Source organism: Pogona vitticeps, chromosome 8 (genome assembly GCF_051106095.1).
Source record: "Pogona vitticeps strain Pit_001003342236 chromosome 8, PviZW2.1, whole genome shotgun sequence".
In the NCBI taxonomy this organism is placed as follows: domain Eukaryota; kingdom Metazoa; phylum Chordata; class Lepidosauria; order Squamata; family Agamidae; genus Pogona; species Pogona vitticeps.
The window spans coordinates 5,433,727-5,449,578 of record NC_135790.1 but is presented as its reverse complement, the minus strand read 5'-3'; the positions used below and the strand labels follow the sequence as shown (position 1 = coordinate 5,449,578).

Sequence of the window (15,852 nt, the reverse complement as noted above, 5' to 3'; positions counted from 1 at the left end):
CTTGAATTGGCCTTCTCAGTTACACGTTAGAGTCTGTTCCAAGTCTTCTATTCAGAGCACGTTACCATAGTCTCTTGATACTGAAGGATGCCTAATCTAACCATGGGAGGATGGATGCTGAGTAGCCCAAGCTCACTTTAAGAGTTTGCTGCACCTAGTGTTTGAAGAACACTAACCTCAAGATGTGGGATCTGGGAGATTTAGACTAACAAAGCCTGGAGGCTACCTCCACTTTAATCTCCCCAGCATGCTCGGCTCTCTTTTGTTCTTTAACAAAGCAGTAAGTCAATCTGATGCATGTGAGAGCAGTGAAGGGGGAGTTTACTCCATCATTTGGTGCCTACTAATATATCTTAAAACACAGTATTTGAAAAAAAGCCATTCATCTTTTCTCTTCTAAAGTTTATGACAGATCAGCCTGGCTCTTCTGCAGCCCATGACATTGTTCATGCTTAATCCAGCATGAACATTAGCTGCGCATTAGCAAATGGTGCAGATAAAATCCTGAAGTCTAAACTCTGGCAGGTTAAGCAGGAGAGGGAAACCCCTTATGGGAAATCTGTACTGCTGGCTGGCTGTTACAGCAGCAGTTCTGCTGCCAGAAATATTACGTGTTATGCTTACACTCAGGTCAAAGAGATTCAGCATGTCTGCTCGAATTTCTTTAAAATACCTTCTGCTGTGCTTGGAGTACAGTTCTGGGCACTGAGGGAAATTTTCCTTTAATATTTTACAGATATCTTTTCTAATCTCTGTCATGATTTGTATAAAAGTATCTGTCGGTAGCTTCAGGTATCGCCTCTAGTACAGGCCCATTTCTCTGCTGTAACCTTCCGAAGCATTAAGACTGCCCCCAGACATCAGCGTTCAGGATTCCCATTTTAAAGAAGCAAGTAGAAAAGAGGAAAATGTATCACTCTTGTCATTGCTGTATAAGTGAAGCATATTTACATTCAGAGGCGAAATAAACTTGTAACAGGGCATTGGAGGGTTCTGCCTGGACTAGAGGAAATAGCCTCAAAACATTTGGTTGGCAATGGAAATGCTGAAGATATATTTATAACAGCAATGAGCAATTGGTCTTGGTGGGTCTAAATCTCCTTTCCTGGCCTAGATTCCTTAAGCAGTCACTTAATATTTCTGTTTGCTATTAGTTTCTAGAATTTCTAATTATTTGAGATGATAAAAATTAGTCATTTTTTACTTTCATATGAGCCTGGCCAGAATTCTATCAGGATATTATGACCCATAATAGAGAATTTACTCTTAGTACTTAGTTTGTTAATAGGCATCCATCTTAAAACAGGTGTGTAGCCAAAGAATGAGCACATGAAGCTGATGCAATCCTTGAAATGTGTATTGGATATGATGTAATGTCTGGGTGAAGACATCAGCTGATGTGGCTATTCACACTATATAAGTGCTGCACACTATGGTGCTGTGTGGAGTATTGTGTTAAAGAGTTGCTGCACAAAGTGTTACCCATTTTATTTACTGTAAGTGTGTTACTGAGTCTGTTGACTGATGTCCATAGTTCAGTTGTACATAGTCTGTAAATATGCTGCTGGTGAAGGAATCTATCATCTCTGTGAGTCTCTTTGCTGTCAACCTGAAAGACAGACTTGTCTCGGAACCATCTCCCACTTACCCCAAATCTTGACAAATTCCAAGACTCGTCACTGGTCGAGTATCTGTAATGGTCAGGTGTCATTTAGATCTGTGTTCTCCAAATACTAAGGCTCATTATCTGTTCTCCATAACGGCCTCAGTTTTCTCAAGACCACCCAGTAATGTGGATGATGTGACACTGAGAAGGGTACAGAGGTCATTCAAGGCAAATGCAATTAATATGCCATAGAAAGATACTTAACAAACTCAGCTCAAATTGATAAACATAAAGGTGTTGTGTGCAGGCCACCTCTTGGGCCAACCCTTCCTGATAGCATAAGGGACCCTTCCTGATAGCATAAGGGACATTAGTATTGTGATGTTATTTTATGGCTTGTTAATAAAATCTTTACCCTCACCCTATTACTATGCTTATTAGTTCCACATCCTCTTAAAAAGAATTGTTGCTTCTTGGTAGCACATTGCTCCAGATAAACTTGTCAGGGGGAGTAAGCTCTTGTCTAGCTACTTCTGGGACTGGTGCTGTTACTGCTTTGCTCCAAGATCTAAATTGCTGGCGTGGAGCTAGAGTGGCACAGAATGTCTGCCGTTCAAACTCCTTTTAAGAAGGGACTTCTACAAGTGTTTCCCTTGGGTAAGTACGACTTTGGAACTGTTACTTTTTAGATAATAAATGTGCACAATCCAGCATTGCCAATGTCCATACTACTTAGAGGCTTAGGGAGTTTCTAGTCCAAAAAACTAATTTTCCTAAATTCTGGATTAGAAGCCAGAGCATGTAGCTGGGAGGAAGAGAGGTAACTAGTGTAAAGGCTTTAAGTTTCCATTTGTCACATTTGTTTTTTCCAGCCTGCTTCCCTGTCTCTTCCATTCTTATAGGGAGGGCTCATTATGGGAATGTAGGCATTGCATAACCCACAGAGTTATGGGCTCTCATGGTGTTGGGCAGTTGAATATAATGCTGACAAATGGAAACTACAAGCTGGGCTTCAGAGATCTGCATTACAAGCATTTTCTTTCTCTCTTCCATGTGCCTAATGTACTGTCAGGCTGGAACCTAATAGGGCTTTCAGAATAAGTTAGATATTTAAGGAGTGAATTTTCTGGAGCTACACCATGAGTTTTCGCAACTGAGCAAGGATTCAAATCCAGGTCTCCTGAGCCCTAGACTATACTGGATTTCCATAAATCCTTTAAAATGTATAGAGGGGAGTGTAATATTTAAAGTATAAACCCTCATCCACTCACTAGTGCTGTAATCTGAAAAGGATATTTTTCAGCTTTCCCTTAACAGGCCACAAGGTGGAATTTTTAAATAAATACTCAAGACACTTTTGAATTTGTTCTGCTGTTACGCCACACATTTATATCTTTTTACCAGCATTTATAGAAAAGATTAAATTTCAGCTTACATCTACTTAAGAGCAAAAACGCACAGTATGGAGCCACAAAACCATTTTCCCTTAGCTAGTTCTGACTCAGAGGTTCTTAGTGGTTGGGTGATAATCTCAGCTTTTGCTTTTAAAAAGTAATTTGCTAGGCATGTTTTTATAGGGTGGAAACTCTTGAAGATTTGGATACAATGTTGGCTGTGGTTCCAATCCGAAATGCACATCCAGAGACCATTGGCCTTCCATGTTTGACTCCTTCCAAAGGGGAGATGGAAGAAGCACAGGTATGAGCTCAATTGTGAGTATATTTGCTTGACTGACAGAGCTTGCTTAGGTGCACATATACAACCTTTGCTTTATTTATATTTAGTTACTGTACCTTTGAAGATGGGCAGCTAAATATGGGAATTGATTCTTTTGCAAAACTTTGCATCTGAGGTGATAATCCATAACGTTGTTGTTGTTTAGTCATTAAGTCGTGTCCGACTCTTTGTGACCCAATGGACTAGAGCAGTGGTCCCCAACCTTGGGCTTCCAGATGTTCGTGGACTACAACTCCCAGAAGCCTTCACCACCACCTCTGCTGGCCAGGATTTCTGGGAGTTGAAGTCTAAGAACATCTGGAGGCCCAAGGTTGGGGACCCCTGGACTAGAGCATGCCAAGCCCTCTTGTCTTTCACTGTCTCCCGGGGTTTGGTCAAATTCATGTTGGTTGCTTCAATGACACTGTGCAACCATCTCGTCCTCTGTCGTCCCCTTCTCCTCTTGCCTTCACACTCTCCCAACATCAGGGTCTTTTCCAGGGAGTCTTCTCTTCTCATGAGATGGCCAAAGTATTGGAGCCTCAGCTTCAGGATCTGTCCTTCCAGGAAGCACTCATTGCATAATCCACAGAGTTATGGACCTAATTTTTCTCTGGGCAGTTACATCTGTGATGACTTCATCCACACATGGAAGGCCTCGATGGATGTCACTGCAGTAAAATGATGGCGAAGTATGTGAGAACTAGGCCACATGCAATATCATGCGAATTATGAAAAGATAAGCTTTTCCCTCCAAGGTAAGAAAGCAATCCTCTAAACTTCTCAAGGCATAAAGTCTGGCACAAGGATTGTTCAAAAATTGTTCATGGCATAATGGTCAGTTTCACTACATTGTGTGTGTTATATGCTTTCAAGTCAGAATTGAGGTGTAGTGACTCTAATGGGTTTTTAAGGTAAGTGAAATACAGTAGGACCTCCCTATCCACAGGATCAGTATCTGCTGATTCACTTATCTGCTGGCTGAAAATACGAAATCCCCCCTCCAGAATTCATATTTATAGGAAGCCAGACATCATGCCATGTACAGCATCAACACTTCTGCATCTGTGGGGTCCCACTCTACTTAGAGGGTGGTTTTACCGGTTCCATATTCCATGCCCAGTGAGTTTCCATAGCTGAGTGAGGATTGGAACTGAGGTCTCCTAAGTTCTCATTCATCACTCTATCCACTACACCACACTGGGTACTTGTATACCATATCAGATATTGGTAAAGTCTTTCCTGGTTCTCAAATAATTTCCATTGTTCACAATAATTGATTGGCACAATGTGCATTATATGGCATCACAAAGATTCTTTATAGAAAATTATTTTGATGAGAAAATGTGAAACCTGCATATCCATCCTAAACCTGTTTCCGAGCAGGCACTAACTAATACATTCACAGAATGTATCCCCTGGCACAGCTTCATAGGACAGCAAATGGAACCAGGTTGTCCTTGTGAGTCAGGCTGAGTCCCAGTGGAGCAAAGCATTTTTCTCCTCAGACATGCACTAGGCTAGCTAACCAGTTTCTCTGATCCCTTTTTATAAAAGTAAATGGGCCATCTTAAGTCCCTTTCATGTTCTGTCAGGGAAAAAAAAGACAGTTTCCTGACCTGCTGCCATTATTAGAAAATAAGAACATAAGAAGAGCCCTGCTGGATCAGGCCAAGGGCCCATGTCATCTAGCTTCCTGTGTCTCACCGTGACCCCACCAGATGCCTCTGGGAAGCACACGAGACCATGAGAGACCTGTCTCCTGATACCCCTCCCCTGCATCTGGCATTTTGAAGTACCTTCCTTTTAAGCTTGGAGATTATACATCCCCATTGTGGCTTGCAACCTTCGACTTTTCCTTCAGAAAACTGTCCAATCCACTTTTAAAGGCATCTAGGCCAAATGCCATCACCACATCCCGTGGCAAGGAGTTCCACAGACTAACAACCTGCTGGTTAAATAAATATTCAGAGTCAAATCTGCATAACTTTGGGGGATGGAAGAGGGCTGACCCCTTTCATGACAGAATTACAGGTAAGGTGTTAGGGTCTTGTGTGGGGCTACTTGGATTTGCCCTCTGATGAAGACAGGCATGGAAGCATCTGTTCCTTGCTCAGTTCTTTCTTTGAAGTGTTCAACAGCAGGAGATGAGTTGAAGGTATGAACTCTCTGCACACTGATCTCTGCCTGTGAGTGTTCCCAGGCACTCACAAGAGCACAGAAGAGTCCAACAACTGACTTTTATATTTCATATACCCCAAGTATTTCATCACAACTGTTCAAAACACTAAGGGAATAATCCATAAATAGTAAAATGAAGCTGGGAAGAAAAATAATTGCTGACTTTCAAATGTACAAGCAGCACCTTGGAGCCAACAATACTTTATGTCCCCCCCCACACACGTTTAATTTACTGGCTATATTGACATGTACTGTCATGATAAATCGAGAACTTCATTTACTCACAGATCAACAGCAAACTCTCTAACATGATTGCTTTCAGCAACAGACCTAAACAGACTCTAGAGAGGGAAAAAAACACTGAGCAGAGAGGGAGGGTTCTTTTTTTACTTCGGAGGCCGAGCAGGAACAATTGGTTAGTGCTGAATATATTCACAATCACCTCATCCTAGAGAGGTCCTTCCCAGTTATACCTACAGCCTGTGAGGTTTTAAAAACTCGAGCATAGGTACTTCTAAATACAGGACTGTCTACAAAAGAAAAGACAGAATGTGAGACATATGCCACGTTGCTTTTGTCACTTTTTGAGCAATAAGAACTGGAAAAATCAAATGGTGAAGACTTACTTCCCATTAGCATTAGACGAGATAATTGTTTCTCTTTTCTTTGTGACATTCCCTTTCATTCTGTGTTCGTCCTCTGTGCGTTTTCATCTTTCTGGCTGTAAGCACTCACATGATCCTACAGCTGTCTAGTTCAGAAGGCCCTTCCCACCAAGTTCCTCTCCTAGCCCTTTTAAAACTCCACCAGTAGACAGAGAGAACATCAGAATCTTTCTCCAACTGCCGGCCAGCATCTCTATGAGGGACACTGACAAAACCCAATCATCATCAGCTTCCCTATTTCTCTTTGGCTGTCCCATCCTTCCACCTGCCAGCTGTCCATTTAGCTGACTTTACATAATGACTCAAACAGCAATAGTCTAAACAGCTGTGGGGATAATTCGCTTGCTCAGGGTGAGAAAAAACGTCCGCTGAACTCTCTGTGCTTACCTGGCTTTGAAAGGTCATCCCTCCCAGGTAACAAATGCCCATAAGCTTCAGAAATTTATTACTTAATCCGTGGCCGACCAGACAGCAGGATCTCCCTGCCTGTTTATTTAGAAAATCAGATGGTTTAAAGGGGCTAGGCCCCATCCTAAATTTAGGATTGCAGTCTTCAGGAAATAGAATTACCTAGTACCACATGTTTTAGTTGTTTGTTAATTATGTTTAACAACAAAACAAAAGGATTTGGGGGGTTTTCAGACCTTTCCTGGATTGCCGTCCACTTCTTTAGACTTGCATTCATACTATTTTTGCTTTGCTTTGTTTTGTTTTTTTGTTATTGTAAAAACAGACTAAAATGGCTAGCTCTCTGGAATTTTTTTAAAAATATATATTTAAAATAACGAGTGGTTATCCCCTGCCCAGGGGATTCAGGAATCTACTGTCCAAAGCAACACTTTCCCAAGCTTTGATTCCTACCTTCCTTACAACTGTGGAGCTATAGGTAAAGGTACCGCTTAACATTTAGTCCAGTCCTGTCCGACTCGAGAGTGTGGTGCTCATCCCTGTTTCCAAGCTGTAGAGCCAGCGTTTGTCCATGGACAGTTTCTGTGGTCACGTGGCCAGCATGACCAGACACAGAACACCGTTACGTTCCCACCGTGGTTGTACCTATTTATCTACTTGCATTTGCATGCTTCCAAACTGCTAGATTGGCAATTGCTGGGACAAGTGATGGGAGCTCACTCCATTGATTGGATTCGATCTTACGACGGCTGGTCTTCTGACCTTGCAGCACAGAGTCTTCTGCAGTTTAACCTACAGCGCCACCACATCCCTGTGGAGTTATAGTTTGACCTAATTAAGGCTATTGGTCAACTATAGGTTTTATACTTATCTCTTTCCACTGGGATCTCCACCTCTACTCTGTATATTTATATATAAACCCATGGCTAAATATTTCACTCAGTGTAATTTATGAAAGCTCCCACCCAAATAATTCTGTTAGTCTTCAAAGAGCCACAGTACATTTGTTTTTATTTTGCTTTGCATTTGCTTTTGTTAAACCATTCTGAAATACACAAATACAGCTACTCTTTGAAAGCGGCTCCGCCCTGTGTTTCCTATTTGCCTTCTTTTGTTTGGGTGGCGCTTCTTCTTTTCTCTTTTGCTAAGGATTTTCATTAGACCATGTTAAAATTAGATGGAGAGGTAATTTAACATTCAAGTCAGCTTTACTTCATGGAAAATGTGAACTTTTCTGTGACTCATCTCCTCGTGGCTTCTTTTCCTTGCAAGCAAATATGAAGTTCCACTTGGTTCAAGCCAACAAATCCATGTGGCCAATATGCATGACAACATGTGTTTTATTTATTTATTTATTTATTTATTTATTTATTTATTTATTTATTTATTTATTTATTTATTTATTTATTTATTTATTTATTATTTTTTATTTTATTTTATTTTATTTTATTTTATTTATATCCCGCCTATCTAGTCACTTAAGACCACTATAGGCGGCTTACAACAAGCGTGATACAATATAATTAAAACAATTTTAAAAAGGGGACAAACTTTGGACAAGATGGAACAGACACTAGGAGAGTGGGTTTCTTTAGTCATTTCCAATATCTGAATTCCAGTCCAGTTGACTCCTTTTCACCCTTCCTCCTCAAATTCTCTTTCATTACATGCACAAACCCACACTCTGGCCCTCCAAAAATGATTACAATTCTTTTTTTTGTAGTTTTAGTCACCTGCACAACTCCAGGTGTTTATGAAAAAAAGTAACCATTGTGCAATATAGCATTCCAAAGAGTTGATGGCTGCCAGGGTGGGTGTGTCAAGGTTAAATAAAAAATGCTAGTGTTCGGAATGGATTTAACTGCAGAAGGCAGATAATTCCACAGGGCAACTACCAATGGAAGAAGGTTTATCACTTTCTTTCTCCCATGGAGAAATCCATAGATCTCTCAACAAGCTTAGTTCTGAACACTGTAAGTGGCCTGGGAGATTGTTACAGGTCCTATATATCTGCTATAGCGGGAAACCTTTTTTGAGGTCATCCTTATCTGTAGGAGTGCCTCCATTCTGTAATGTGAAATCATAGCATCGTAGAATCTGAAGGTGTCTTAAGGGTCATTTTATTTATTTATTTTATTTATTATATATACTGCCCATCTAGCCAAAGGCCACTCTGGGCAGTTACAGCGTGACATAGAACAATAAAAATTACCACTATGAGAAATTGGATGGAGAGATGAACAAGATGACACTTCTTTTCCACCTCTTTGAGCAGCAGAAATTCCATTACTGAAAAGCGAAGCTTTACCAATAACGAATCTTTATGGGTGGCTATGGCTAAGGAAATATGCTATGACTGGGATTCCTACAAGTTATCCCGAGGTTAAACCCCACCGAACAAAGTGGGCCTTATTTCTGAGGAAACACATCTACTCTTGTCCAGAAAGAGGGTCTTCCTGACATCAGGTTTAATTAAAACACAGCAAATGAACTTGGCCGTGTGTTTGTATGTAGGCATGAACTAACAAAAATGTTTAAACAGTAGCTTTATTTTGGTGAACTTTTCTTTCTGGGAACAGTAGGGGCTATGCCCCTGTTTTAACCTCCTGACATGACTTGCCCATTAAAGCTCACATTAAAATATAACCGTCTTTAAGGTGCCACAAGGTGGTTATGTTTTTTTTTAATTTTTTAATTTTTTAAAATTTTCTTTGGGTTTTGCCCGAAATGAAAACAGTTCTTGGACTGGGGAAACAGGGGTTCAGAGGAGAAAATGCAAAGATCCGGCACCCCAAAAGAAGGCATTGGGGGAGGGGCAGCCTGGAAGGGGGGGGGCTCCAAAATGGCGGGAAAGGAACTGGCCGGAGATGCTCTGTCAGGAAACAAATGGAGGGCAGGGGAGGGAAACTGAGCTCCCTGCCCACAGCTGAGGGGAAAAGGCCATTGGCATCCATGACGGTGGAAGCAGGAGAAAAAAAAAATCCAGACTTATCTCAGGGGCTGGCTTGTCTGAATTATGCTGAGGCAATGCCACCCCATTCCTTTCAAGGCAGACCAAAGTAACTTAATTTTGTTTATAATAATAATAATAATAATAATAATAATAATAATAATAATAATAATAATAATAATAATAATAATAATAATAATAATAATAATAATAATAATAATAATAATAATAATAATAATAATAATAATAATAATAATAATAATAATTTAGAAGAGGTAGCTGAGTCAGTCTGTGCTAGCATACCAGGCCAAAAACAAAAGGAAAACACAATATGATTTTGTTTAGGCCAAACGAAGAGAGAAAGAAAAATAATAATAATAAAAAAGGAATAACAAAATGTTGTGGCACCTTAAAGACAAACTGCTACATTTTAACGTTAGCTTCTGTGCACAACTCCACTTCCTCATGGTTGTCCATGGAAGCTCCCATTAAAATGTAGCCATTAGTCTTTTAAGGTAGCACAACATTTCTTGTTTTTTTTTTTTTTTAATATTTGGTTTTTGGCCTTATAATACTTTTTAATAGGAAGAAAAACCTGATGTATATGGAATGAACTCCCCCCACTTTGTGGCGTTCCCCCCTCCCCCGCCTCTCCCTTAAATGATGGCAGCGCCTGTGCCCTGAGGGAAATTTTTCCTCACAGAAAAAGCAGCTTAAGTGCCACTGCTTCCTTAAATAGGCTGCTTCCTGTTCACTTGCTACGGCATGCCTCTTTTCGTCCTTGAGTTGACTTTCTAACAGTATGAAATGGACCCGAACTGGGGTGTGTGTGCGTTGATAAATATATGTGGGAGAAATAGATACACCTCGTTTTGGGCCGTCCTGCCCCCCCTTGAGTGTGTCTCCCCAGCCATGTTTTAAGGGCTGCAAGGAGGTCACCTTCGTCTCTTGCAGTAAGACAAAGAGCTCAGTCACGATGGAAAAGTTCAAAAAGCTTTGTAAGGAGTTCCTACCAGTTGGTAATTTCATTTATTACATTTTAACCCTGTCTTTCCCTGAAGGAGCTCTTGGCATGGTCTACCGCACCCATTTTAACTTCACAACGACCCTGTGAGGTTGATAAGGCTGGGAGAGTTGCCAAGAGAACACACTGAGCTTCAGGGCCAGCTTGGGGTGTGTGTGTTTTAACCACAGTCTTTTTTGTTTCTGATTCAGAGGTTTCCCCCCTGCCTCCAGTTTTTTTAAAAAAGCTGGATCACTTTGAACAGTGTTCAATCCCTATATGATTGTTTGTTTTGTTCTATAGGACAGGAGAAATGGCTATGAGTGGTGTTATGGTGACATATTAAGCTGGGGGTGTGAAAATTTCTGACAGCAGGAACACCCACCCTGCTGTCTTTCTCTCTAGTTGTCCCGAAGTATTTTATTTTTTAAAAAACAAACCATTGAGTTAGCTCTAGATCACCTTTGTGTGTGCGCATTTTTCTTCAACAAGCACACAAAATAAGAAAGGAGAGGTGGGGCTCACCAGGTGAAATGGCTGTGTGCGCATATCAAATCACATCAAGCTCAGGATTAGTGTGGACACAGAAACAATCTGGGGTCCTTGTGTGACCACCAACTAATATTACAATAAAAGAGACTGCGGATCAAACCACAGTGTAGTCACACCTTTACTGTAACAATGGCCATTAATCTGTAAAGTGCTATGTGTTGTTGTTTTTCTTCAAGAAAATGGAAGTTACTCTGGGAGTATAGTAAACAAGCCAAGCTGCTTCACAAAATTTTAAAGGCATGGCTGGTCTTCAAAGCATCTACTGTAGTTCATTATGGGGAACTATTTTAAAAAGCAAGTTCTTCATGAATGATTGTCAGTAGGCCTTCCTCAGTTAACTTAAAGTTTTGTTAACTTAAAGCTAGCCATAAGTGTGTGTCATTAGAAAAATCCCAAGAGCTATTGGCTATGTTTTGTTAGTATGCATCACCCACAGGTGGAGAAAAATACATTTTTGCATTTCCTAGTTTTGTATAAAGTAGGACTGCAGTATCCGTAAGGGAAGCGGTTCCAAGCCTCAACCCAACACCCACCCACCCCCCCGCAGGTGCTGGAAAAAGTATGATATACATTGCATGGTCTCTGGCTCCCTCTAGTCACAAGGTCTCATAAATACACTCTGGAAATACATATAAATATATATTTCTGAGGATTTTTATTTAGTATTTTCAGGGAGTGGATATATGAATCAGTGGATATAGGAGTCCTGGTTTAGGGCAAAAAGATGCTGTTGGGACATCCTCCCACTGTACAAGCATAACCAGAGCTTATGAACTCATTGCTGACAAAATCCAACAAGAGATGGGTTTTTGGCCCCCCTTGAAAATGACTGGTTTTCATGATAAAGAGTCACAAAAGTAAAAAAACTCATACTGTATAAGAGTAATGTGACTTGGAGAGCAGTGGGGATGCAGGCGGATGCCATGCAAGTCATACGGTGAATTTGGCACTTGGCAGTAAAAGAAAGAGGCAACTGCCTCCCTGTAACTTTAAAAATTGCAGAGACTTGGAATGTATGACCTTTATTAAGAACCTATAACTTATATATCATTTGTCCTCGGCAGGAAGGATGGAACCTCTGAACGCTTACTTCCTGGCAATTGGTTTTATTGTAATTGTTATGCAGCAAGGAATCCACACGGAGGAGTGCCTCTTTGAGAAGCTGGAGGATAAGGACAGCATGTTTTGCAGGTGGGCTTATATTCCTTGATGGTTACAGATCCCCCACCACCACAGCCTCTGCTGCTCAGCATTGTGGTAAACCAAATACTTTAGGCAAAAAGAGAGTTAAATTTAGTTTGAAATGGTGTACAAGGAAGTATGTCTTGATGAGACTGAACTCTGCACTTCCACCTCTCCTTCGGAGGTTGTCCACAGGGGAATAATGGGATGGAGAGCTATAAAAAGGAAGGAGAGGCCAGCCTGTAGAGGAGGAAGTGACAAGGGAAGAAGAATATGTGTGTGAGAGAAAAAGATTACTGAGCAACACCTTGCATTGGGCTGTAAACCTGTGGCATCTTGGGGTTCCTACCTGCTTCGATCACAGTGACTTTCACCTGCCTTCGTTCTGTTGCAGTTTTGCATTTCTGATTCAAATTCCTTGTGCTACACAGCAGAAGTACAAAGACTCACAGAAGAGAATAGCTTCAAGTTCCCCAGAGGGGTTCCCTCCCCTTTTCTCATTAGCTGGCACTTAAGGTTTCAATAACTCACTCTGAGACATTTGTAAGAGAAATATTTAAAAATGTTTCATTACAGCAAGCAATGTTTAATAAACAAATAGACAGAAACATAGACAACTGACTTCCAGCACTCAGCAGAGAGGCGAGGCTTTCTTTGAATTTAGAGAGGCAGTAAGGAACAATTGCTAGTACTGGATAGATTTGACAGTCACACCAGCCCAGAAAGGTCCCTCCCAGTCACTCCAATCACAGTCAACATGCAAGGTTGTAAAGACTCCAACAAGTCCCACCCCTGAACCCAAGTCCCAGAGGCACAGCAAAGTCTAGGGATGCAGGGCATTGGACTTCCCCAAAGAGGAATGTGCTGCTGGTCCCTCTGAGTTGCTGCCCTTGATACTGGCCCCCACCCAGTTATGTTGCTGGCAGAGGCAGTGCCAGTTTCAGTGGCTCTGTGAGTTGGTGAAGACTTCTGTGTTCAAGAGGCCCAGAGAAAAAGACACTTAAGCAGCTGTCATCCCATTAATCCCATTTTGTGGACACAGGGTGAAGGAAACCACCATGCCCAGACATGAGGGATTGTGGAAGAATGAGAGTCTTCCTGTGAAGACTGCTCAGAACGGGAGAGGCCCACTTTTAAATAGCTGAACAATCAAGTCCAGTCTTCTAGGCACATACGACAACCCACCAAGTTCTTATCACAACGCCTTTGAGGCCCTTCAATGCCCCCCTGCCCCTGGGGGGGTGTTGGGGACCCACACAACCACATAACCTTTGGCAGTCTTGGGCCGTACCATCTCCTCTCTCTTTAAGCTTGGCCTGCATAAAGAACAGCTTCTAATTTTGATTGTAGTGCAAAATTACTTTCCAGATCGACATAGTGCTTTTTGAAATTTATTAAATAGCACACTAAAGAGGAACAAAGAATGATGTGGAACAAATCAGAAAAAGGATGGACTAATTAACCTGAAATAAAAACAACCATTAACACAGTTTACTATCAAATTGTTAGGATGCTTCTTACACATAAACTAAAGAATGAAAACAAACTCTTAACCACTTGTTAATTACGTACAAGTGTGTAAGAGCAAGGCACTTCTCAGCTATTTTGCATTCAGAATGGATGCATTTTCAATATCAAAGTGTGAGGTAATTATTGTAACTGTCTTAAAAGTTGTGATAACAGAACTAAAGTGTGCCAACTTTATTTTGTATTGATTTACCCGATAAAAGCTTTCTTGTGCTGAAAGTTAAATAGACTTATAATGAACACTCTTCATGGAATGCAGATATTCAGTTTACTCCCCCTTTGCCATCTCTAATAGTTATCACCAGCTTTACTCCAGTATTCTGTTCCTTACAGAGGGAATCTAAAAGTTATTTATCCAGAACTGGGAGATGTTGGGTGCACTTATATTCCAAAGTGCAACCTGTACCGTAAACGAATCAGCAAGGAGTGGATCAGTCCTCGTGTCCAATATCAGCAGGCAGATGGGGTAAGAAGAACCAAATTATGTAATGTTGGCCAGATACTTGTGACAATAGTAGAAATGTTTTCAATATGCATCTGTTTTCATAATAAAACACAGAGGACTAAATCAGATTGTTGGTCTCAGCTCGCATAGACCTAGCAAATAAGTGAATCTTGCATAAGTTTTGACTTTGGTAAGTCCCATTGATTTGGTGGACTTAATAGGAACCAATAATTAGATTTAGTCCAGAGTGTTTTCCCATACAGATTTTTTTCTTAATTGCATGCACCATCATATGAGCATATATGCAGACTTTGTAATTCACTACAGTTGTTTTATGACATATAAAGAAATAGAGATATATAGAATATGGATATAGGACTCCCTCTCTCTGTGTGATTTAATGTTGAAAATTAGTTTGCAGACCAGTTTTTATGTGCTCTTGTTGATACCAGGGCAAAGTTTTCAGTGTGGTGTATCAAATACTACACAGGACAGAATTGAGGGGATCCCGGCTCAAGTCTCAACATCCCATGAATCGCAGCCAAGGGCTTGAGACCAGAAAGAACAGCTTTTCACTCAGAGAAAGAAGAACAATGTTTAATGCATAATTTGAAATAGGATGGAAATAGATTGTGATTGAAATCAGAAGCATTATATTTTGAATCAGAAGCATTATATTCACTGCAGATGTGAATTTATAGTTGCTTCAGCCTTTCTCCTTTTGTTTACTGGAATGTGTTTCCTGAATGAAGGACCGCACAGTTTGCAGCAGCATCTAGTGGCTCCATAATTCATTGCATCTAAATGTATATTTTTCAAGATCTATCTTTTTCAGCCTGAGAAAGAGATTTCACTATCTTGGCTCCTATAGGTCAAGGAAATTCATGAACCGGGGGAAAAATGGCATTGGTCTCGTTGATTTGCCACATTACCTGTCCACGTCAGTGGAACATGCATGGGACAGATTGCCCTCGAAAACTGTACTGACATTGTTGTATTTCAGTTGACAGATTATGGATGAGGAAGGGGGATGCTGGGGACTCAGGTCCGGAAGATGGACCTGCACCTGGTATTACTGAATGGTTTGAAGCAGAAAGTGTGGAAACTTGAGAGACCATCAGGTGGCGTCAGAGAGCCCTATATGTGTTTATTTTTTAAAAAAGCAGGTCTAGAGAAAGAAATTGTGTTTGGAAGAATGTTCAATAGCTTCCTTATGTGTTATTTTGTTTCTTCAAACTAGCTGTCTCTTCCATTTGCCTTTGTCTTGCATGACTTTTGAAATGCAGCTTCTCTAGCATGAAAAAGCTTGGCGAAAATATGCAAACTAAAATTAGGACACGGTAGTTAAGGTTGGGGTTAATCGGTCTCCATCACATCGTTGCTGTAAACTGAATCTTTTTTAAAAAGTTATTAGGACTTTGCTTCATTCATGTGCATGTAGCTAGCCCCTGAATACTTGTGTAATATCTGTATCATACCTCCTTTGAGGGCTTCAAGCTAGGGGACAGTACAGGAAAATGCTATTTCACGTGTAACTGTTATGTGGCTATCACTGTTTGTACCATAATCAAGAGTTTTGTGAATTGCTCAGAATTATTCCAAAAGTTTGTATTGCAT

General features: G+C 40.7%; 1 protein-coding gene and 1 long non-coding RNA gene across 2 annotated transcripts in view; one reads left to right on the top strand and one right to left on the bottom strand.

Moving 5' to 3' along the window:
- Positions 1 to 1,339: 1,339 nt before the first annotated feature.
- LOC140701844 (uncharacterized) lies at positions 1,340 to 6,273 on the bottom strand. The gene is made up of 2 exons (XR_013538246.1): positions 6,130 to 6,273; positions 1,340 to 3,993 (listed from the first exon to the last, which is right to left on the bottom strand). It is a non-coding gene; the product is annotated as an uncharacterized LOC140701844 (long non-coding RNA).
- Positions 6,274 to 6,457: 184 nt separating this feature from the next.
- The window catches only part of PEBP4 (phosphatidylethanolamine binding protein 4), a 218,170-nt gene continuing 208,775 nt past the window's right edge, over positions 6,458 to 15,852 (top strand). Inside the window, exons 1-3 of the mRNA XM_020780332.3 lie at positions 6,458 to 6,582; positions 12,146 to 12,272; positions 14,124 to 14,256. Of these exons, the coding sequence (XP_020635991.2) occupies positions 12,151 to 12,272; positions 14,124 to 14,256 (255 nt within the window). The 5' untranslated portion in view covers positions 6,458 to 6,582; positions 12,146 to 12,150. The remainder of the gene's footprint in view (positions 6,583 to 12,145; positions 12,273 to 14,123; positions 14,257 to 15,852) is intronic.